This window comes from Corvus moneduloides, unplaced genomic scaffold, assembly GCF_009650955.1.
Source record: "Corvus moneduloides isolate bCorMon1 unplaced genomic scaffold, bCorMon1.pri scaffold_115_arrow_ctg1, whole genome shotgun sequence".
Taxonomy (NCBI): domain Eukaryota; kingdom Metazoa; phylum Chordata; class Aves; order Passeriformes; family Corvidae; genus Corvus; species Corvus moneduloides.
Window position 1 is genome coordinate 59287 of NW_022436880.1, and position 23555 is coordinate 82841.

The window sequence follows — 23555 nt, forward strand, 5'->3', positions numbered from 1 at the left end:
AAGTGCCACCCAGCGTGTGCCCAGTCCATCCCCGTTCTGTCCCCGTTCTTGTCCTCAAGTGCCACCCAGTGTGTGCCCAGTCCATCCCCGTTCTGTCCCCAAGTGCCACCCAGCGTGTGCCCAGTCCATCCCCGCTCTGTCCCCAAGTGCCACCCAGCGTGTGCCCAGTCCATCCCCGTTCTGTCCCCGAGTGCCACCCACCGCGTCCCCGCGCTGTCCCCGCGCTGTCCCCTCCCCCCGGACACTTCGGTGCCACCCGGGTGCCAAAAGAGTCTCTTCAGTATAAATAAGGGCCGGGGACAGCGGTGGCCCCGCGGGGACAATAAAGTGACCAAGGCACGGGGGGGGTGGGGTGGTCCCCGGCCACGGCGGTGCCACCCTGGGGTCAGGGGACAGCGGTGACACCGCGGCGACAGCGCCGGGGAGGGGGAGGGGAGGCTCAGTAGTACGGGGGTGACACCGCGGGGACGTGCGGGTGACACGGGGGGTGGGGGGGGTGACCCCGGCGGGTGACACGCGTCCTGGTGGGTGGCACGGGTGGCACGGGAGGTGACACAGGTGACAGCTACACCACGGTGCCACTCGGGGAGCCGCCGTTCTGCGAGGACAGGCCCTGCGGAGGGGGGGGGGGAGGGGACAGCGGTCACCGGGGGGGGGGGAGGGGACACACGGCCCCACCTTGGTGACGTCACCGAGGTGACACTCCGGGGATCCCCCCACCCCACCCCCCCAAAATCCGCGAGTTGTCCCCCTCAGGGGACCCCCAAATCGCACTCCAGACACACCAAATGTCCTCCCGGACTCAGGGGGAGCTCGGTGACAGACGAGCGACAGACTGTCGCGACATGGTCCTGGTGCTGCTGGGACCCCCAAAACCACCCCAAATCGCCTCTAAACCACCCCAAATCCCCTCGAAACCACCCCAAATCGCCTCCCAGACGCCCCCAGACTCACTGGGACCTTCGGGTCATGCCCGGGAACAGACGAGCTTGTCCCGACAGACTGTCGCGACACGGTCCTGGTGCTGCTGGGACCCCCAAAACGCCCACAAAACTACCCCAAATCCCCTCTAAACCACCCCAAATCGCCTCTAAACCACCCCAAATCCCCTCGAAACCACCCCAAATCGCCTCCCAGACGCCCCCAGACTCACTGGGACCTTCGGGTCATGCCCGGGAACAGACGAGCCTGTCCCGACAGACTGTCGCGACACGGTCCTGGTGCTGCTGGGACCCCCAAAATCCCCCCAAAACCACCCCAAATCCCCTCGAAACCACCCCAAATCCCCTCCCAGACGCCCCCAGACTCACTGGGACCTTCGGGTCATGCCCGGGAACTGACGAGCCTGTCCCGACAGACTGTCATGATACAAACCTGGAGTTCCTGGGACGCACAAATCCCCTATAACCACCCCAAATTCCCCTTAAACCACCCCCAATCACCCCAAATCATCCCAAATCCCCTCCCCGGACTCACGGAGACCCCGGGCCGAGCCCAGGTGCAGATGAGCCCCTCCTGGCAGCCTGGCACGATACAATCCTGCTCCAGATGAGCTCCTCCCAGACCCCCTAAACCACCCCAAAATCACCCCAAACCACCCCAAAATCACCCCAAATCCCCTCCCCGGACTCACGGAGACCCCGGGCCGCGCCCAGGTGCAGACGAGCCCCTCCTGGCAGCCTGGCACGATACAATCCTGCTCCAGATGAGCTCCTCCCAGACCCCCTAAACCACCCCAAAATCACCCCAAACCACCCCAAAATCACCCCCAAATCACCCCAAATCCCCTCCCCGCACTCACGGAGACCCCGGGCCGCGCCCAGGTGCAGATGAGCCCCTCCTGGCAGCCTGGCACGATACAATCCTGCTCCTCCTGGGACCCACAAATCCTATCCCAGACCCCCTAAACCACCCCAAATCACCCCAAAATCACCCCAAACCACCCCAAAATCACCCCAAATCCCCTCCCCGCACTTACGGAGACCCCGGGCCGCGCCCATGTGCAGATGAGCCCCTCCTGGCAGCCTGTCACGATACAATCCTGCTCCAGATGAGCTCCTCCCAGACCCCCTAAACCACCCCAAAACCACCCCAAAATCACCCCCAAATCACCCCAAATCCCCTCCCCGCACTCACGGAGACCCCGGGCCGCGCCCAGGTGCAGATGAGCCCCTCCTGGCAGCCTGTCACGATACAATCCTGCTCCTCCCGGGACCCACAAATCCTATCCCAGACCCCCTAAAACACCCCAAATCACCCCAAAATCACCCCAAACCACCCCAAAATCACCCCAAATCCCCTCCCCGGACTCACGGAGACCCCGGGCCGCGCCCAGGTGCAGACGAGCCCCTCCTGGCAGCCTGGCACGATACAATCCTGCTCCAGATGAGCTCCTCCCAGACCCCCTAAAGCACCCCAAAATCACCCCAAACCACCCCAAAATCACCCCAAATCCCCTCCCCGCACTCACGGAGACCCCGGGCCGCGCCCAGGTGCAGACGAGCCCCTCCTGGCAGCCTGGCACGATACAATCCTGCTCCTCCTGGGACCCACAAATCCTATCCCAGACCCCCTAAACCACCCCAAAAACACCCCAAACCACCCCAAAATCACCCCCAAATACACCCCAAATCCCCTCCCCGCACTCACGGAGGACCCCGGGCCGCGCCCAGGTGCAGATGAGCCCCTCCTGGCAGCCTGGCACGATACAATCCTGCTCCTCCTGGGACCCACAAATCCTATCCCAGACCCCCTAAACCACCCCAAATCACCCCAAAATCACCCCCAAATCACCCCAAAATCACCCCAAATCCCCTCCCCGCACTCACGGAGACCCCGGGCCGCGCCCAGGTGCAGACGAGCCCCTCCTGGCAGCCTGGCACGATACAATCCTGCTCCTCCTGGGACCCACAAATCCTATCCCAGACCCCCTAAACCACCCCAAAATCACCCCAAACCACCCCAAAATCACCCCCAAATCACCCCAAATCCCCTCCCCGGACTCACGGAGACCCCGGGCCGCGCCCAGGTGCAGATGAGCCCCTCCTGGCAGCCTGTCACGATACAATCCTGCTCCTCCTGGGACCCACAAATCCTATCCCAGACCCCCTAAACCACCCCAAAATCACCCCAAACCACCCCAAAATCACCCCAAATCCCCTCCCCGGACTCACGGAGACCCCGGGCCGCGCCCAGGTGCAGATGAGCCCCTCCTGGCAGCCTGTCACGATACAATCCTGCTCCTCCTGGGACCCACAAATCCTATCCCAGACCCCCTAAAACACCCCAAATCACCCCAAACCACCCAAAATCACCCCAAATCCCCTCCCCGGACTCACGGAGACCCCGGGCCGCGCCCAGGTGCAGACGAGCCCCTCCTGGCAGCCTGGCACGATACAATCCTGCTCCAGATGAGCTCCTCCCAGACTCCCTAAACCACCCCAAAATCACCCCAAACCACCCCAAAATCACCCCCAAATCACCCCAAATCCCCTCCCCGCACTCACGGAGACCCCGGGCCGCGCCCAGGTGCAGATGAGCCCCTCCTGGCAGCCTGGCACGATACAATCCTGCTCCAGATGAGCTCCTCCCAGACCCCCTAAACCACCCCAAAATCACCCCAAACCACCCCAAAATCACCCCAAATCCCCTCCCCGGACTCACGGAGACCCCGGGCCGCGCCCAGGTGCAGACGAGCCCCTCCTGGCAGCCTGGCACGATACAATCCTGCTCCAGATGAGCTCCTCCCAGACCCCCTAAACCACCCCAAAATCACCCCAAACCACCCCAAAATCACCCCCAAATCACCCCAAATCCCCTCCCCGCACTCACGGAGACCCCGGGCCGCGCCCAGGTGCAGATGAGCCCCTCCTGGCAGCCTGGCACGATACAATCCTGCTCCTCCTGGGACCCACAAATCCTATCCCAGACCCCCTAAACCACCCCAAATCACCCCAAAATCACCCCAAACCACCCCAAAATCACCCCAAATCCCCTCCCCGCACTTACGGAGACCCCGGGCCGCGCCCATGTGCAGATGAGCCCCTCCTGGCAGCCTGTCACGATACAATCCTGCTCCAGATGAGCTCCTCCCAGACCCCCTAAACCACCCCAAAACCACCCCAAAATCACCCCCAAATCACCCCAAATCCCCTCCCCGCACTCACGGAGACCCCGGGCCGCGCCCAGGTGCAGATGAGCCCCTCCTGGCAGCCTGTCACGATACAATCCTGCTCCTCCCGGGACCCACAAATCCTATCCCAGACCCCCTAAAACACCCCAAATCACCCCAAAATCACCCCAAACCACCCCAAAATCACCCCAAATCCCCTCCCCGGACTCACGGAGACCCCGGGCCGCGCCCAGGTGCAGACGAGCCCCTCCTGGCAGCCTGGCACGATACAATCCTGCTCCAGATGAGCTCCTCCCAGACCCCCTAAAGCACCCCAAAATCACCCCAAACCACCCCAAAATCACCCCCAAATCACCCCAAATCCCCTCCCCGCACTCACGGAGACCCCGGGCCGCGCCCAGGTGCAGACGAGCCCCTCCTGGCAGCCTGGCACGATACAATCCTGCTCCTCCTGGGACCCACAAATCCTATCCCAGACCCCCTAAACCACCCCAAAATCACCCCAAACCACCCCAAAATCACCCCCAAATCACCCCAAATCCCCTCCCCGCACTCACGGAGACCCCGGGCCGCGCCCAGGTGCAGATGAGCCCCTCCTGGCAGCCTGGCACGATACAATCCTGCTCCTCCTGGGACCCACAAATCCTATCCCAGACCCCCTAAACCACCCCAAATCACCCCAAAATCACCCCCAAATCACCCCAAAATCACCCCAAATCCCCTCCCCGCACTCACGGAGACCCCGGGCCGCGCCCAGGTGCAGACGAGCCCCTCCTGGCAGCCTGGCACGATACAATCCTGCTCCTCCTGGGACCCACAAATCCTATCCCAGACCCCCTAAACCACCCCAAAATCACCCCAAACCACCCCAAAATCACCCCCAAATCACCCCAAATCCCCTCCCCGGACTCACGGAGACCCCGGGCCGCGCCCAGGTGCAGATGAGCCCCTCCTGGCAGCCTGGCACGATACAATCCTGCTCCTCCTGGGACCCACAAATCCTATCCCAGACCCCCTAAACCACCCCAAAATCACCCCAAACCACCCCAAAATCACCCCCAAATCACCCCAAATCCCCTCCCCGGACTCACGGAGACCCCGGGCTGCGCCCAGGTGCAGATGAGCCCCTCCTGGCAGCCTGTCACGATACAATCCTGCTCCTCCCGGGACCCACAAATCCTATCCCAGACCCCCTAAAACACCCCAAAATCACCCCAAACCACCCCAAAATCACCCCAAATCACCCCAAATCCCCTCCCCGCACTCACGGAGACCCCGGGCCGCGCCCAGGTGCAGATGAGCCCCTCCTGGCAGCCTGGCACGATACAATCCTGCTCCTCCTGGGACCCACAAATCCTATCCCAGACCCCCTAAAACACCCCAAAATCACCCCAAACCACCCCAAAATTACCCCAAATCACCCCAAATCCCCTCCCCGCACTCACGGAGACCCCGGGCCGCGCCCAGGTGCAGATGAGCCCCTCCTGGCAGCCTGGCACGATACAATCCTGCTCCTCCTGGGACCCACAAATCCTATCCCAGACCTCCTAAAACACCCCAAAATCACCCCAAACCACCCCAAAATCACCCCCAAATCACCCCAAATCCCCTCCCCGGACTCACGGAGACCCCGGGCCGCGCCCAGGTGCAGATGAGCCTCTCCTGGCAGCCTGGCACGATACAATCCTGCTCCTCCTGGGAACCACAAATCCTATCCCAGACCCCCTAAAACACCCCAAATCACCCCAAACCACCCCAAAATCACCCCAAATCCCCTCCCCGGACTCACGGAGACCCCGGGCCGCGCCCAGGTGCAGATGAGCCCCTCCTGGCAGCCTGGCACGATACAATCCTGCTCCTCCCGGGACCCACAAATCCTATCCCAGACCCCCTAAAACACCCCAAAATCACCCCAAAATCACCCCAAACCACCCCAAAATCACCCCAAATCCCCTCCCCGCACTCACGGAGACCCCGGGCCGCGCCCAGGTGCAGATGAGCCCCTCCTGGCAGCCTGGCACGATACAATCCTGCTCCTCCTGGGACCCACAAATCCTATCCCAGACCCCCTAAACCACCCCAAAATCACCCCAAACCACCCCAAAATCACCCCCAAATCACCCCAAATCCCCTCCCCGCACTCACGGAGACCCCGGGCCGCGCCCAGGTGCAGATGAGCCCCTCCTGGCAGCCTGGCACGATACAATCCTGCTCCTCCTGGGACCCACAAATCCTATCCCAGACCCCCTAAACCACCCCAAATCACCCCAAAATCACCCCCAAATCACCCCAAAATCACCCCAAATCCCCTCCCCGCACTCACGGAGACCCCGGGCCGCGCCCAGGTGCAGACGAGCCCCTCCTGGCAGCCTGGCACGATACAATCCTGCTCCTCCTGGGACCCACAAATCCTATCCCAGACCCCCTAAACCACCCCAAAATCACCCCAAACCACCCCAAAATCACCCCCAAATCACCCCAAATCCCCTCCCCGGACTCACGGAGACCCCGGGCCGCGCCCAGGTGCAGATGAGCCCCTCCTGGCAGCCTGTCACGATACAATCCTGCTCCTCCTGGGACCCACAAATCCTATCCCAGACCCCCTAAACCACCCCAAAATCACCCCAAACCACCCCAAAATCACCCCAAATCCCCTCCCCGGACTCACGGAGACCCCGGGCCGCGCCCAGGTGCAGATGAGCCCCTCCTGGCAGCCTGTCACGATACAATCCTGCTCCTCCTGGGACCCACAAATCCTATCCCAGACCCCCTAAAACACCCCAAATCACCCCAAACCACCCCAAAATCACCCCAAATCCCCTCCCCGGACTCACGGAGACCCCGGGCCGCGCCCAGGTGCAGACGAGCCCCTCCTGGCAGCCTGGCACGATACAATCCTGCTCCAGATGAGCTCCTCCCAGACTCCCTAAACCACCCCAAAATCACCCCAAACCACCCCAAAATCACCCCCAAATCACCCCAAATCCCCTCCCCGCACTCACGGAGACCCCGGGCCGCGCCCAGGTGCAGATGAGCCCCTCCTGGCAGCCTGGCACGATACAATCCTGCTCCAGATGAGCTCCTCCCAGACCCCCTAAACCACCCCCAAATCACCCCAAAATCACCCCCAAATCACCCCAAATCCCCTACCCGCACTCACGGAGACCCCGGGCCGCGCCCAGGTGCAGATGAGCCCCTCCTGGCAGCCTGGCACGATACAATCCTGCTCCAGATGAGCTCCTCCCAGACCCCCTAAAGCACCCCAAAATCACCCCAAACCACCCCAAAATCACCCCCAAATCACCCCAAATCCCCTCCCCGCACTCACGGAGACCCCGGGCCGCGCCCAGGTGCAGATGAGCCCCTCCTGGCAGCCTGTCACGATACAATCCTCCAGGAACAGCAGCACCGTCAGCCTCTCCTGGGCGATTTTCTTGCACACCAGCGGCTCGAGCAGCGGCACCTCGTGCAGCCGCGGGCACAGCGCCGTCCCCAACACCTTGCCCATGTCCAGAGACCCCCTCGACCCTCCCGGGCCACCCCCGGGGGGCTTCTCCGAGCCACCCCCGCCGCGGCTGATGTTGCCCAAGCTGTGGTAACGTTTGTGCTCCTTCTCGGGGGGGTCCCGCAGGGTGAGCGTGGCGAATCGCCCCGCGCTCAGCGCCGGGGGGACGCGGGGGGACATCTGGGGACCCCCGCCGGGCTGCGGGAGGCTGTTGGAGCGGGATAAGGAGCGTGGCAAGCCCGGCATGGAAGCGGGCTCAGTGGTCACTCGGCGAGGAGGAGGAGGTGGCCGAGGGTCCAGCACGTCCTCGGTGAGGTCCCACAGGCAGAACTGCGTGTCCTGGCCGGCCGAGCCGAAGCGGTAGGTGACGCTCGGAGGGGCCGGGGCATCCTCGGGGGCATCGCCGTGGTCATCCCCAGCGTGGTCAGGCGGCGGCGGCGTGGTGGTGAAAGGGTCAAAAGCCACAGCGTTGACCCACGACTTATGGCCGTGGCCGCGGGCTACCACGCGGCCCTCGGCGAACGACCACACGGTGACCAGGTCGTCCTCGCCACCGGTGACCACGTAGCGGCCGTCGGGGCTCCAGCAGACGCAGAGCAGCCCCCCGAAGTAGCTCCTCATCATCCCCTGCAGCAGCATGGACGAGAAGTGGAAGACCCTGAGCACGCCGTCCTGGCTAACGCAGGCCAGCGAGCGCCCGTCGGGCGAGAAGGCGAACTCGTTCAGCGGCCCCGAGCCCACGGCCCACTTGAGGAGGGGGTTCCGCGGCGTCTTGCTCTTGCAGGAGAACACCCTGAAGCCCTCGCCCTGCGTCAGCAGCGTGTACTGCGGGCTGGTGGCCCCGCACGGCTGCTCCGAGTCGTACAGGTACAGGTGGCCGCTGGCGTGCGACGCCAGGAACAGGCGCTCCGTGTCCGGTAGCCACTTGACCAAGGTGACCTTGGATTTGTCGATCAGGCGCTGGGAGGGGTGGGACACAAAGGGTTAAAAAAGGTGGCACAAGGTGGGGGGGGGGGAGGGGGGACACCCCAGGGGATGAGGGGGTGGCCGCAGGGAGGTGTTGGTGGCCCCACGGGGATCCCGAGGGCTTTCCCGGTGGTCCCATGGTAGGCCCTGGTGGTCCCATGTGGCTCCTGACACATTCCTGGTGCCCCCCGGTGGCCCTGGTGGTCCCATGTGGCTCCTGGGGTGTTCCTGATGTCCCTGTGGTGGCCCTGGTGGTCCCATGTGGCTCCTGAGGTGTTCCTGATGTCCCTGTGGTGGCCCTGGTGGCCCCACGTGGCTTCTGAGGTCTTCCGGTGACCCCATGGTGGCCCCAGTGTCCCTGTGGTGGCCCTGGTGGTCCCATGTGGCTCCTGACACATTCCCGGTGCCCCCCCGGTGGCCCTGGTGGTCCCATGTGGCTCCTGAGGTGTTCCTGATGTCCCTGTGGTGGCCCTGGTGGCCCCACGTGGCTTCTGAGGTCTTCCGGTGACCCCATGGTGGCCCTGGTGGTCCCATGTGGCTCCTGAGGTGTTCCCAGTGGCCCCAGTGTCCCCATGGTGGCCCTGGTGGTCCCATGTGGCTCCCAAAGTGTTCCCGGTGGCCCCAGTGTCCCCATGGTGGCCCCATGGTGGCCCTGGTGGTCCCATGTGGCTCCCAAAGTGTTCCCGGTGGCCCCAGTGTCCCCATGGTGGCCCCTGTGGTGGCCCCGTGGTGGCCCCATGGTGACCCCATGGTGGCCCTGGTGGTCCCATGTGGCTCCCGAGGCATTCCCAGTGGCCCCAGTGTCCCCGTGGTGACCCCATGGTAGCCCTGGTGGCCCTATGGGGCTCCTGAGGCCTTCCCGGTGACCCCATGGTGGCCCTGGTGTCCCCGTGGTGGCCCCTGGGGAGGTCCCGGTGGCCCCCATGTCCCCATGGTGGCCCTTGAGGAGGTCCCAGTGGCCCCGGTGTCCCCGTGGTGGCCCTTGAAGAGGTCCCAGTGGCCCCGGTGTCCCCGTGGTGGCCCCTGGGGAGGTCCTGGTGTCCCTGGTGTCCCCGTGGTGGCCCTTGAGGAGGTCCCAGTGGCCCCGGTGTCCCCATGGTGGCCCTTGAGGAGGTCCCGGTGTCCCCCGTGTCCCCATGGTGGCCCTTGAGGAGGTCCCAGTGGCCCCGGTGTCCCCGTGGTGGCCCCTGGGGAGGTCCTGGTGTCCCTGGTGTCCCCGTGGTGGCCCTTGAGGAGGTCCCAGTGGCCCCGGTGTCCCCATGGTGGCCCTTGAGGAGGTCCCGGTGTCCCCCGTGTCCCCATGGTGGCCCCTGAGGAGGTCCCGGTGTCCCCCGTGTCCCCGTGGTGGCCCCTGGGAAGGTCCCGGTGTCCCTGGTGTCCCCGTGGTGGCCCTTGAGGAGGTCCCAGTGGCCCCGGTGTCCCCATGGTGGCCCTTGAGGAGGTCCCGGTGTCCCCGGTGTCCCCGTGGTGGCCCCTGAGGACGTCCCAGTGTCCCCCGTGTCCCCGTGGTGGCCCCTGAGGAGGCCCCGGTGTCCCTGGTGTCCCCGTGGTGGCCCCTGAGGAGGTCCCGGTGGCCCTGATGTCCCCATGGTGGCCCTTGAGGAGGCCCCGGTGTCCCTGGTGTCCCCGTGGTGGCCCCTGGGGAGGTCCCGGTGTCCCCGGTGTCCCCGTGGTGGCCCCTGGGGAGGCCCCGGTGTCCCTGGTGTCCCCGTGGTGGCCCCTGGGGAGGTCCCGGTGGCCCCGGTGTCCCCTCACCTCCTCGTTGAAGAGCCGGCCGGCGCTGTCCTTCTTGGCCAGGTCCAGGTACTGCACCTGGCCGGCCGAGAAGCCCACGAGCAGCGCCAGCGTCTCGGCGCCCGCCGTGAACTGGTTGAAGTCGTGGCACGTGGGCTGCGTGCCCTTGTAGACGCGCTTGTCGATGGGCCGCTGCAGGTCCAGGGCCTGCGGGGACACCCACGGTGGTGCCACCGCCGGCACCGGCACCGGCACTGCCGGGGGTGCCACCCCCAGAGCTCCCCGGGGACGCGGCGCCCACCCTGCGGCACCCCTGGGGCTGGCCAGAGGGTCCTGGGGGGGGCTGGGGTCCTGGGAGCGACCCTGGGGTCACTGTCACAGGTCTTGGGGTCACTGTGCCCATCCCTGGGGTCACTGTCACAGGTCCTGGGGTCACTGTGCCCATCCCTGGGGTCACTGTGCCCATCCCGGGGGTCACTGTCACAGGTCCTGGGGTCACTGTGCCCACCTCTGGGGTCACTGTCACCAATAGCAGGGGTCACTGTCACCACCCCTGCGGTCACTGTCACCAATAGCAGGGGTCACTGTGCCCACCCCTGGGGTCACTGTGTCCATCCCTGCGGTCACTGTCACCACCCCTGCGGTCACTGTCACAGGTCCTGGGGTCACTGTGCCCACCCCTGGGGTCACTGTGCCCACCCCTGGGGTCACTGTCACCAATAGCAGGGGTCACTGTCACCACCCCTGCGGTCACTGTCACAGGTCCTGGGGTCACTGTGCCCACCCCTGGGGTCACTGTGCCCACCCCTGCGGTCACTGTCACAGGTTCTGGGGTCACTGTGTCCATCCCTGCGGTCACTGTCACCACCCCTGGGGTCACTGTCACAGGTCCTGCGGTCACTGTCACAGGTCTTGGGGTCACTGTGCCCATCCCTGGGGTCACTGTCACCATCCCTGGGGTCACTGTCACAGGTCCTGCGGTCACTGTGCCCATCCCTGGGGTCACTGTCACAGGTCCTGGGGTCACTGTCACAGGTCTTGGGGTCACTGTCACCACTCCTGCGGTCACTGTCACCACCCCTGAGGTCACTGTCACAGGTCCTGGGGTCACTGTCACAGGTCTTGGGGTCACTGTGCCCATCCCTGGGGTCACTGTCACAGGTCCTGCGGTCACTGTGCCCATCCCTGGGGTCACTGTGCCCATCCCGGGGGTCACTGTCACAGGTCCTGGGGTCACTGTGCCCACCCCTGGGGTCACTGTCACCGGTCCTGTGGTCACTGTCACAGGTCCTGCGGTCACTGTGCCCACCCCTGGGGTCACTGTGCCCACCCCTGGGGTCACTGTGCCCATCCCGGGGGTCACTGTCACAGGTCTTGGGGTCACTGTGCCCACCCCTGGGGTCACTGTGCCCACCCCTGCGGTCACTGTCACCAATAGCAGGGGTCACTGTCACCACTCCTGCGGTCACTGTGCCCACCCCGGGGGTCACTGTCACAGGTCCTGGAGTGACCTTTGTCTGCCCCGTGGTCACTGGCACCATCCCTGGGGTCACTGTGCCCATCCCTGGGGTCACTGTCACCATTGGCAGGTCTGGGGTCACTGTCACCACTCCTGCGGTCACTGTGCCCATCCCTGGGGTCACTGTCACAGGTCCTGGGGGTCACCGTGCCCATCCCTGGGGTCACTGTCACCATTGGCAGGTCTGGGGTCACTGTCACCACTCCTGCGGTCACTGTGCCCATCCCTGGGGTCACTGTGCCCATCCCTGGGGTCACTGTCACAGGTCCTGGGGGTCACCGTGCCCATCCCTGGGGTCACTGTCACCATTGGCAGGTCTGGGGTCACTGTCACCATCCCTGGGGTCACTGTCACCATCCCTGGGGTCACTGTCACAGGTCCTGGGGTCACTGTGCCCATCCCTGCGGTCACTGTCACCACCCCTGGGGTCACTGTGCCCATCCCTGGGGTCACTGTCACCACCCCTGGGGTCACTGTGCCCATCCCTGGGGTCACTGTCACCATTGGCAGGTCTGGGGTCACTGTGCCCATCCCTGGGGTCACTGTCACCACCCCTGGGGTCACTGTCACCATCCCTGCGGTCACTGTGCCCATCCCTGGGGTCACTGTCACCATTGGCAGGTCTGGGGTCACTGTCACCATCCCTGCGGTCACTGTCACCACCCCTGGGGTCACTGTCACCATCCCTGCGGTCACTGTGCCCATCCCTGGGGTCACTGTGCCCACCCCTGCGGTCACTGTCACCACCCCTGGGGTCACTGTGCCCACCCCTGCGGTCACTGGCACCATCCCTGGGGTCACTGTGCCCACCCCGGGGGTCACTGTCACCGGTCCTGGAGTGACCTTTGTCTGCCCCGTGGTCACTCTCACCAGTCCTGGGGTCACTGTGCCCACCCCTGCGGTCACTGTGCCCACCCCTGGTGTCACTGCCACCATCCCTGGTGCCACCTTCCCCCCCATTCCCCCCGTTATCCCCCCTCTCCCCCGCCGCTCCCCCGTTCTCTCCCCGTTACCCTGCGGCTGCCGCGTCCCCCGGCTCCGGCCCCTCCGTAGAAATGCAGCTCCCGGCCGAGGTTGCAGCAGACGCGGCTGCGTTCGGCGGCGCCTCCGGGGGGGCTCCGGCTCCGCGCCAGCCGCACCATCGAGAGCCGAACCGGCGGCAGCGCCCCGGGGCCCGGCGGGGCGGGCCCGGCCGGGGCGGGCCCGGCGGAGGAGGCGGCGGAGGCGGCGGCGGCGGCAGCGGTGGCGGGGCCCAGCAGGCGGTAGGAGCCCTCGCGGGTGCGGAAGCGGCTCTTGAGCTCCGGAGCGGCCGCGGGAGCCTCGGCCGGGCCCGGGCCCGGGGCCGCCGCCGCCGCCGCCATCGCCGCCGGAAGCCGCGTCAGGCCCGGGCGGGAGCGGCCGCCGCCATGGCGGAGCTGAGTCACCGGGGCCACGCCCACCGCGAGGGCAGGCCACGCCCACGAGGGGGCGGAACGGGCCAATCAGCGCGGAGGGAGGGCGGGGACACGCCCACGAGCGGCTAAACCACGCCCCCTAACGCAGAGGCCACGCCCCGAGGGGTGAAGCCACGCCCCCAACACTGAAACCACGCCCCCGGGTGGATGAGACCACGCCCCTGAACACAGAGACCACGCCCCTGAACACAGAGACCACGCCCCCCGGAGGTTGAGACCACGCCCCCGAACACAGAGACCACGCCCCCATGTGAATGAAGCCACGCCCAAAAACACTGAAACCACGCCCTCGATGGATGAGGCCACGCCCCCGAACACAGAGACAATGCACCCGAACAGAAACCACGCTCCCATGCGGATGAGGCCACGCCCCCAAGTGGCTGGAACCACGCCCCCTGGAGGTTGAGGCCACGCCCCAAAACACTGAGACCACGCCCCCGGTGGATGAGGCCACGCCCCTGAACACTGAGACCACGCCCCCATGTGATGAAGCCACGCCCCAAAACATTGAAACCACGCCCTCGATGGATGAGGCCACGCCCCTGAACACAGAGACCACGCCCCCGAACACAGGCCACGCCCCCATGTGGCTGGAACCACGCCCCCCTGGAGGTTGAGGCCACGCCCCGAACACAGAGACCACGCCCCCATGTGATGAAGCCACGCCCCAAAACACTGAAACCACGCCCTCGATGGATGAGGCCACGCCCCCGAACAGAGGTCACGCCCAGTGTGGATGAGGCCACGCCCCCAAAGGCAAAGTCACGCCCCAACACATAGACCACGCCCCAAAACACCGAGACCACGCCCCCAAGCGATGAAACCACGCCTCCGGGTGAATGAGACCACGCCCCCACAAGCAAAACCACGCCCCATGTGGATGAAGCCACGCCCCCAAGCACTGAGACCCCGCCCCCGTGTGGACGAGACCACACCCCAAAAAAGGCAAAACCACGCCCCCGGTAGACCAAGCCACGCCCCCAACACAGACCACGCCCCCAGGTGAATTAAACCACGCCCTAAAACGCGAGGCCACGCCCCCAGTGAACGAGACCACGCCCCCAAACACAGAGACCACGCCCCAAAATGTGAAGCCACGCCCCCGGGTGGGGCCACACCCCAAAACCCCTCCCAAAACACCGAGACCCCACCCCAAAATGAGACCCCCCCCACCACCCCACTTTGGCTCCACCCCCAGGGACACAAACCACGCCCCCTCCCACGCAGGCCACGCCCCCTCCCCGCCCCCCAAAAACCCACACAGGACCCCCCAAGCTCCTCCCAGGCTTTTATTGAGCCCCCCCCCCCCCCCAGCGCTTGGGGGGGGGGGTCTTGGGGGGCTCCCCCCGCCCCCCTCAGCCCTCGGTGGGGCCGGGGGGGACCTCAGGGACCCCCCCCGGGGGCACCTCGGGGCTCTGGGTGCCGGGGGGGGGCGGCTCCGATGAGGGGGGGCTGCTGGGGGGGCCCTCGGTGGTGGGGGGCACGGCCGGGGGGGGCTCCGGGCCCGCGGGGGGGTCCTGAGGGGAGAAGGAAGGGGAGGGGGGAGGGGTTAGAGGTGCCTCCCCCTCCCCAAAATGGGGTGCAGAGGGGGTGGGGGGGGTGGGGTTACCTTTGGGGGGGCCGTGGGGGGGTCGAGGGTGGCGGGGGCGGGGGGGGACACGTCCCCCCCCGAGCTCTCCTCATCCTCGGGGACGCTGATGAAGATGGAGGGGGGCTCCAGGTCGCCCCCTCCCCCCAGGTCCGCGGCGGGGGGCTCGGAGGGGGAGGAGCCTGAGCTGGGACCCCCCCCCGGGGCTGGGGGGGCCCCCTTGGGTTTGGGGTCCTCCTCGCTCGGACGTTTGGGGGGCTTCTCCTGGGGAGGGGGGACATGGAGAGAGGGGGGGGGTAAGGGGGTGGGGAGGACCCCAAATTCACCCCATGGGGTCACCCTGAGACCCCCACCCACCCCCCGTTCCCACCTCTCTGGGTGTCCCCAAAAGGGTCTGGGGTCACTCTGAGCCCCCCAATCCCAAAGCCACCACCCCCCCAGGTGTCCCCAAAAGGGTCTGGGGTCACCCTGTCCCCACCCCTCCAGGTGTCCCCAAAAGGGTCTGGGGTCACTCTGAGCCCCCCAATCCCAAAGCCACCACCCCCCCCGGTGTCCCCAAAAGGGTCTGGGGTCACTCTGAGCCCCCCACCCCTAAAGCCACCACCCCCCCAGGTGTCCCCAAAAGGGTCTGGGGTCACCCTGTCCCCATCTCTCCAGGTGTCCCCAAAAGGGTCTGGGGTCACTCTGAGCCCCCCACCCCTAAAGCCATCACCTCTCCAGATGTCCCCAAAAGGGTCTGGGGTCACCCTGTCCCCACCCCTCCAGGTGTCCCCAAAAGGGTCTGGGGTCACTCTGAGCCCCCCAATCCCAAAGCCACCACCCCCCCAGGTGTCCCCAAAAGGGTCTGGGGTCACTCTGAGCCCCCCACCCCTAAAGCCACCACCCCCCCAGGTGTCCCCAAAAGGGTCTGGGGTCACCCTGTCCCCATCTCTCCAGGTGTCCCCAAAAGGGTCTGGGGTCACTCTGAGCCCCCCACCCCTAAAGCCATCACCTCTCCAGGTGTCCCCAAAAGGGTCTGGGGTCACTCTGAGCCCCCCATCCCTAAAGCCACCACCCCCCCAGGTGTCCCTAAAAGGGTCTGGGGTCACTCTGAGCCCCCCAATCCCAAAGCCACCACCCCCCCCGGTGTCCCCAAAAGGGTCTGGGGTCACTCTGAGCCCCCCACCCCTAAAGCCACCACCCCCCCCAGGTGTCCCCAAAAGGGTCTGGGGTCACCCTGTCCCCATCTCTCCAGGTGTCCCCAAAAGGGTCTGGGGTCACTCTGAGCCCCCCATCCCTAAAGCCACCACCCCTCCAGGTGTCCCCAAAAGGGTCTGGGGTCACCCTGTCCCCACCTCTCTGGGTGTCCTCAAAAGGGTCTGGGGTCACTCTGAGCCCCCCACCCCTAAAGCCATCACCTCTCCAGGTGTCCCCAAAAGGGTCTGGGGTCACTCTGAGCCCCCCACCCCTAAAGCCATCACCTCTCCAGATGTCCCCAAAAGGGTCTGGGGTCACCCTGTCCCCACCTCTCTGGGTGTCCTCAAAAGGGTCTGGGGTCACTCTGAGCCCCCCAATCCCAAAGCCACCACCCCCCCCGGTGTCCCCAAAAGGGTCTGGGGTCACTCTGAGCCCCCCACCCCTAAAGCCACCACCCCTCCAGATGTCCCCAAAAGGGTCTGGGGTCACTCTGAGCCCCCCATCCCTAAAGCCACCACCCCCCCAGGTGTCCCCAAAAGGGTCTGGGGTCACCCTGTCCCCCTGTCCCCATCTCTCCAGGTGTCCCCAAAAGGGTCTGGGGTCACTCTGAGCCCCCCACCCCTAAAGCCACCACCCCTCCAGATGTCCCCAAAAGGGTCTGGGGTCACTCTGAGCCCCCCATCCCTAAAGCCACCACCCCCCCAGGTGTCCCCAAAAGGGTCTGGGGTCACCCTGTCCCCCTGTCCCCATCTCTCAGGTGTCCCCAAAAGGGTCTGGGGTCACTCTGAGCCCCCCACCCCTAAAGCCACCACCCCCCAGGTGTTCCCAAAAGGGTCTGGGGTCACTCTGAGCCCCCCACCCCTAAAGCCACCACCCCCCCAGGTGTCCCCAAAAGGGTCTGGGGTCACCCTGTCCCCCTGTCCCCATCTCTCCAGGTGTCCCCAAAAGGGTCTGGGGTCACTCTGAGCCCCCCACCCCTAAAGCCACCACCCCCCAGGTGTTCCCAAAAGGGTCTGGGGTCACTCTGAGCCCCCCACCCTCCCCCTGTCCCCACCTCCCCAGGTGTCCCCACCCCTCCAGGTGTCCCCAAAAGCGTCTGGGGTCACTCTGAGCCCCCCAGCCCCCCTGTCCCCACCTCCCCAGGTGTCCCCACCCTGTCCCCACCTCCCCAGGTGTCCCCACCTCTCCAGGTGTCCCTGCGGGCTCGTGGCGCGTGGTGGCCTCCAGGATGGCCATGGTGGACAGCGGGATGTGCGCTTGCTGTGACCGGGGCAAGGGGTGTCACCTCCCTGGGCAGGTCCCCTGTACCCAGGGGTGTCCCAGGATGTGTCCCCTGTCCCCAGGATGTGTCCCCTGTCCCCAGGGGGGTGTCCCAGGATGTGTCCCCTGTCCCCAGGGGTGTCCCAGGGCTGTCCCCTGTCCCCAGGGGTGTGTCCCAAGATGTGTCCCCTGTCCCCAGGGGTGTCCCAGGATGTGTCCCCTGTCCCCAGGGGTGTCCCAGGGCTGTCCCCTGTCCCCAGGCTGTGTCCCCAACATGTGTCCCCTGTCCCCAGGCTGTGTCCCCAAAATGTGTCCCCTGTCCCCAGGGGTGTCCCAAGATGTGTCCTCTGCCCTGGGGGTGTCCCAGGATGTGTCCCGTGTCCCCAGGCTGTGTCCCCAAGATGTGTCCCCTGTCCCAGGATGTGTCCCCTGTCCCCAGGGGTGTCCCAGGGCTGTCCCCTGTCCCAGACGGGTGTCCCAGGGCTGTCCCCTGTCCCCAGGATGTGTCCCCTGTCCCCAGGCTGTGTCCCAGGATGTGTCCCCTGTCCCTAGGGGTGTCCCAGGATGTGTCCCCCATCCCCAGGGGTGTCCCCTGTCCCCAGGGGTGTCCCAGGATGTGTCCCCTGTCCCCAGGGGTGTCCCAGGGCTGTCCCCTGTCCCCAGGCTGTGTCCCCAAAATGTGTCCCCTGTCCCCAGGGGTGTCCCAAGATGTGTCCTCTGCCCCGGGGGTGTCCCAGGGCTGTCCCCTGTCCCCAGGATGTGTCCCCTGTCCCCAGGAGGGGTGTCCCCTGTCCCCAGGTGTGTCCCAGGATGTGTCCCCTGTCCCCAGGGGTGTGTCCCAAGATGTGTCCCCTGTCCCCAGGGGTGTCCCAGGATGTGTCCCCCATCCCCAGGGGTGTCCCCTGTCCCCAGGGGTGTCCCAGGATGTGTCCCCTGTCCCCAGGGGTGTGTCCCAAGATGTGTCCCCTGTCCCCAGGGGTGTGTCCCAGGATGTGTCCCCCATCCCCAGGATGTGTCCCCTGTCCCAGGGTGTGTCCCAAGATGTGTCCCCTGTCCCCAGGACGTGTCCCTTTGTCCCCAGGGTGGTGGTGGGGCGGGGTGGGGGTCACCTGGTGTGGGGTGAGGGCTCGGACGTGGCTCAGGAGGGGCTCGCGGAGCTCCGGACACTTCTCGAAGACGGCGGCGAGCTGGGGCGGGGGCAGCTGCAGGACCACCTGGAAGGACTGGGGCTTCGTGCGCTGGCAGCACTTGATGAACCCTTCCCACACCTTGGGGTACTTCCACACCTGGGGGGACAGCCAGGGGTCAGCGGGGACACCTGGGGGTCAGCGGGGACATCCCGGGGTCAGCGGGGACATCCCGGGGTCAGTGGGGATGGGGGGACACTGGGGTCAGCGGGGGGTCAGTGGGGACATCCAGGGGTCAGTGGGGACAGCGGGGACACCTGGGGGTCAGCGGGGACACCTGGGGGTCAGCGGGGTCAGTGGGGTCAGTGGGGACACCTGGGGGTCAGGGGGGACATCCCGGGGTCAGTGGGGTCAGTGGGGACACCTGGGGGTCAGTGGGGTCAGTGGGGACATTTGGGGGTCAGTGGGGACACCTGGGGGTCAGCGGGGACATCCCGGGGTCAGTGGGGTCAGCGGGGACATCCCGGGGTCAGCGGGGTCAGTGGGGACACCTGGGGGTCAGTGGGGTCAGTGGGGACACCTGGGGGTCAGCGGGGTCAGCTGGGGGTCAGTGGGGTCACCTGGGGGTCAGTGGGGACATTTGGGGGTCAGCTGGGGGTCAGCAGGGACATCCAGGGGTCAGCAGGGACACCTGGGGGTCAGTGGGGACACCTGGGGGTCAGTGGGGTCAGTGGGGACACCTGGGGGTCAGTGGGGTCAGTGGGGACATTTGGGGTCAGCAGGGACACCTGGGGGTCAGCGGGGACACCTGGGGGTCAGTGGGGTCAGTGGGGTCACCTGGGGGTCAGTGGGGTCAGTGGGGTCAGCTGGGGGTCAGTGGGGTCAGCTGGGGGTCAGCGGGGTCAGTGGGGACATTTGGGGGTCAATGGGGTCACCTGGGGGTCAGCGGGGTCAGCGGGGTCAGTGGGGACATCCCGGGGTCAGCGGGGTCATCGGAGTCACCCAGGGGTCCCGTATCCCAAATTTTGGGGGGATTTTGGGGGAATTTTTGGGGGATTTTCTGGTGATTTTGGTGGAATTTTTTTTTTTTTTTTTGGGAGAATTTTGGGGGGATTTTCAGGTAATTTTGAGGGCATTTTGGTGGAATTTTTTTTTGAATTTTAGGCAGAATTTTTGGGGGGATTTTGAGAGAGTATCTTGGGGATTTTGGGGGAATTTTTGGGGGATTTTGGGGTAATTTTGGGGGGTTATTTTGGTGGAATTTTTTTTTAATTTTTGGGAGAATTTTTTGGGGGATTTGAGAGAATATCTTGGGGATTTTGGGGGAATTTTCGGGTGATTTTGGTGGAATTTTTTTTTGAATTTTTATGAGAATTTTTTGGGGGATTTTGAGAGAATATCTTGGGGATTTTGGGGGAATTTTTTGGGTGATTTTGGTGGATATTTTTTTTGAATTTTTATGAGAATTTTTGGGGGGATTTTGAGAGAATATCTTGGGGATTTTGGGGGCATTTTTGAGTGATTTTGGTGGAATTTGTTTTTGGGGGATTTTGAGAGAATATCTTGGGGATTTTGGGGGAATTTTTGGGGATTTTGGGGGGATCTTTGTGGAATTTTTTTTTTGATTTTGGGGAGAATTTTTTGGGGGATTTTGAGAGAATATCTTGGGGATTTTGGGGGAATTTTTGGGGGATTTTGGGGTAATTTTGGGGGGTTATTTTGGTGGACTTTTTTTTCATTTTGGGAGAAATTTTAGGGTATTTTCAGGTAATTTTGAGGGCATTTTGGTGGAATTTATTTTTGAATTTTTGGGAGAATTTTTTGGGGGATTTTGAGAGAATATCTTGGGGATTTTGGGGGAATTTTTTGGGTGATTTTGGTGGAATTTGTTTTTGGGGGATTTTGAGAGAATATCTTGGGGATTTTGGGGGAATTTTTGGGGATTTTGGGGGGATTTTTGGGGGGATTTTGGTGGAATTTTTTTTTTGATTTTCGGGAGAATTTTTGGGGGATTTTGAGAGAATATCTTGGGGATTTTGGGAGGAATTTTTGGGTGACTTTGGTGGAATTTGTTTTTGGGGGGATTTTGAGAGAATATCCTGGGATTTTGGGGAATTTTTGGGGATTTTGGGGGATTTGGGTGGAATTTTTTTTTGAATTTTTATGAGAATTTTTGGGGGGATTTTGAGAGAATATCTTGGGGATTTTGGGGGAATTTTTGGGGATTTTGGGGGGATTTTGGTGGAATTTTTTTTTTGATTTTCGGGAGAATTTTTGGGGGGATTTTGAGAGAATATCCTGGGGATTTTGGGAGGAATTTTTGGGTGACTTTGGTGGAATTTGTTTTTGGGGGGATTTTGAGAGAATATCCTGGGGATTTTGGGGGAATTTTTGGGGATTTTGGGGGGATTTTGGTGGAATTTTTTTTTGAATTTTTATGAGAATTTTTGGGGGGATTTTGAGAGAATATCTTGGGGATTTTGGGGGAATTTTTGGGGGATTTTGGGGTAATTTTGGGGGGTTATTTTGGTGGACTTTTTTTTCATTTTGGGAGAAATTTTAGGGTATTTTCAGGTAATTTTGAGGGCATTTTGGTGGAATTTATTTTTGAATTTTTGGGAGAATTTTTTGGGGGATTTTGAGAGAATATCTTGGGGATTTTGGGGGAATTTTTGAGTGATTTTGGTGGAATTTGTTTTTGGGGGATTTTGAGAGAATATCTTGGGGATTTTGGGGGAATTTTTGGGGATTTTGGGGGGATTTTTGGGGGGATTTTGGTGGAATTTTTTTTTTTGATTTTCGGGAGAATTTTTGGGGGATTTTGAGAGAATATCTTGGGGATTTTGGGAGGAATTTTTGGGTGACTTTGGTGGAATTTGTTTTTGGGGGGATTTTGAGAGAATATCCTGGGGATTTTGGGGGAATTTTTGGGGATTTTGGGGGGATTTTGGTGGAATTTTTTTTTGAATTTTTATGAGAATTTTTGGGGGGATTTTGAGAGAATATCTTGGGGATTTTGGGGGAATTTTTGGGGATTTTGGGGGGATTTTGGTGGAATTTTTTTTTTGATTTTCGGGAGAATTTTTGGGGGATTTTGAGAGAATATCTTGGGGATTTTGGGAGGAATTTTTGGGTGACTTTGGTGGAATTTGTTTTTGGGGGGATTTTGAGAGAATATCCTGGGGATTTTTTTGGGGAAATTCTCGGGCGGGTTTTTACGGGATTTTCCGGGCGATCGGCTGTTATTTTGATGGAATACTTCCTTCGATTTCCGGCAGAATTTTTTTGGGCATCTCACAGCGCATTCCGGGGCGGTTTTTTTTTTTTTTTTTTTTTTTTTTTTCTGGTGTGGGCGGGTGGGGAAAATTCCGGGACCTGCTTCATGATGAGGCGGGACAGGATGTTCATGACGAAGCCGCCCAGGCGGGGGTACATGGTCAGCGCCTGGATGACCGTGCGCATCAGCAGCATCGGCAGCGGGCTCTGCTCCATCAGCTGCTGCATCACCACCGCCAGCACCTCCGACGTGTACACGTTGCGCTCCGCGAAGCACAGGTTGGTGGCTGCGGGGACAGCGGCGCTGGGAGGACTGGGAGGCACTGGGAGGCACTGGGAGGCACTGGGAGACAACGCTGGCACCATCCCATGGACCGGAGTGGGACCCCCCCCCCCCCCCGCCGCCTTGGGTCCCTCTATTCCTTTGGGGGCCCTTTGTCCCATGTCCCCCCACCCCGTGTCCTTGTCACCCCCTGGGGTGTCCCTGTCACCCATCGATGTCCCTGTCACCCCCTGGGGTGTCCCTGGGGTGTCCCTGTCACCCATTGATGTCCCTGTCACCCCCGGGGTGTCCCTGGGGTGTCCCTGTCACCCCCCAGGGTGTCCCTGGGGTGTCCCTGGGGTGTCCCTGTCACCCATTGATGTCCCTGTCACCCCCGGGGTGTCCCTGGGGTGTCCCTGTCACCCCCCAGGGTGTCCCTGTCACCCATCGATGTCCCTGTCACCCCTGGGGTGTCCCTGGGGTGTCCCTGTCACCCCTGGGGTGTCCCTGTCACCCATCGATGTCCCTGTCACCCCTGGGGTGTCCCTGGGGTGTCCCTGTCACCCATCGATGTCCCTGTCACCCCCTGTGGTGTCCCTGGGGTGTCCCTGTCACCCATCGATGTCCCTGTCACCCCTGGGGTGTCCCTGGGGTGTCCCTGTCATCCCTGGGGTGTCCCTGTCACCCATCGATGTCCCTGTCACCCCCTGTGGTGTCCCTGGGGTGTCCCTGTCACCCCTGGGGTGTCCCTGTCACCCATCGATGTCCCTGTCACCCCCTGTGGTGTCCCTGGGGTGTCCCTGTCACCCATCGATGTCCCTGTCACCCCTGGGGTGTCCCTGGGGTGTCCCTGTCACCCATCGATGTCCCTGTCACCCCTGTGTCACCTTGGGGTGTCCCTGTCATCCCCCACAGTGTCCCTGGGATGTCTCTGTCACCCATCGATGTCCCTGTCACCCCCCGGGGTGTCCCTGGGGTGTCCCCGGGGTGTCCCCACCTTTGATGATGGATTTCATGTCACACTTGGCCGAGTCGATGGACGGGGATCCTGTGTCCCCCCAGGGTGTCCCTGTCACCCCCCGATGTCCCTGTCACCCCCCGGGGTGTCCCTGGGGTGTCCCTGTCACCCCCCGGGGTGTCCCACCTTTGATGATGGATTTCATGTCGCACTTGGCCGAGTCGATGTTGTGCAGGGCGATCAGGAGCTCCCCGGGGTTCAGGGGGACACGGCCGAGGCGCCGTCACCTGCGGGGACACCGGCGTGGGGACAGGGCACGGCGGCTGCGTCACCCTGGGCTGGCCCTGGGGTGGCCCTGAGGTGGCCCTGGGCTGGCCCTGAGCTGGCCCTGAGGTGGCCCTGGGCTGGCCCTGGCATCCCGCAGCCCCTCCTGGGATGTCACACGGTGCCCCCAACCCAGGGACGCCCCGTGTCCCGCCTCTGCGAGGTCCCATGTCCCCATGCTGACCACTGCTGCTGTCCCCAGGCTGTCCCATGTCCCCAGGCTGTCCCCAGACTGTCCCCTCCCTGTCCCCAGGCTGTCCCCGAGCTGTCCCAT

General features: G+C 63.4%; 2 protein-coding genes and 1 long non-coding RNA gene across 4 annotated transcripts; all 3 read right to left on the reverse strand.

Moving 5' to 3' along the window:
* Positions 1-256: 256 nt before the first annotated feature.
* Positions 257-1854, reverse strand: LOC116438793. 2 transcript variants are annotated; one of them, XR_004237924.1, is made up of 2 exons: positions 1802-1854; positions 257-613 (listed from the first exon to the last, which is right to left on the reverse strand). It is a non-coding gene; the product is annotated as an uncharacterized LOC116438793 (long non-coding RNA). The 2 variants fall into 2 exon arrangements; XR_004237925.1 differs by lacking the exon at positions 1802-1854 and adding an exon at positions 1477-1599.
* A 5434-nt stretch (positions 1855-7288) lies between these two features.
* On the reverse strand, positions 7289-13232 carry DMWD (DM1 locus, WD repeat containing). Its single transcript, XM_032097786.1, has 4 exons — positions 12870-13232; positions 10359-10544; positions 7437-8597; positions 7289-7384 (listed from the first exon to the last, which is right to left on the reverse strand). The coding sequence occupies exons 1-4, from the start codon at positions 13215-13217 to the stop codon at positions 7289-7291; spliced, it is 1791 nt and encodes a 596-aa protein (XP_031953677.1). The 5' UTR covers positions 13218-13232.
* Positions 13233-14665: 1433 nt separating this feature from the next.
* On the reverse strand, positions 14666-23246 carry LOC116438790 (symplekin-like). The gene is made up of 6 exons (XM_032097787.1): positions 23144-23246; positions 21837-22024; positions 18444-18620; positions 17257-17334; positions 14894-15162; positions 14666-14765 (listed from the first exon to the last, which is right to left on the reverse strand). The coding sequence occupies exons 1-6, from the start codon at positions 23160-23162 to the stop codon at positions 14666-14668; spliced, it is 831 nt and encodes a 276-aa protein (XP_031953678.1). The 5' UTR covers positions 23163-23246.
* Positions 23247-23555: the final 309 nt, after the last annotated feature.

Excerpts from the sequence above, each read along its gene's own strand:
- DMWD (XM_032097786.1), bottom strand. The coding sequence starts at position 13,217 with ATGGCGGCGGCGGCGGCGGCCCCGGGCCCGGGCCCGGCCGAGGCTCCC. Across the intron at positions 8,598-10,358 it reads GCCGGCTCTTCAACGAGGAG|CGCCTGATCGACAAATCCAA; the intron begins GTGAGGGGACAC and ends CACCCCTCCCAG. Across the intron at positions 7,385-7,436 it reads GTGCGGGGAGGGGATTTGGG|GGGGTCTGGGAGGAGCTCAT; the intron begins GTGATTTGGGGG and ends GGGGTGCTTTAG.
- LOC116438790 (XM_032097787.1), bottom strand. Across the intron at positions 17,335-18,443 it reads GAGCCCTCACCCCACACCAG|CAAGCGCACATCCCGCTGTC; the intron begins GTGACCCCCACC and ends CCCCGGTCACAG. Across the intron at positions 14,766-14,893 it reads CCACCCCCCCCACCCCCTCT|CAGCCCCCCCTCATCGGAGC; the intron begins GCACCCCATTTT and ends GGGCCCCCCCAG.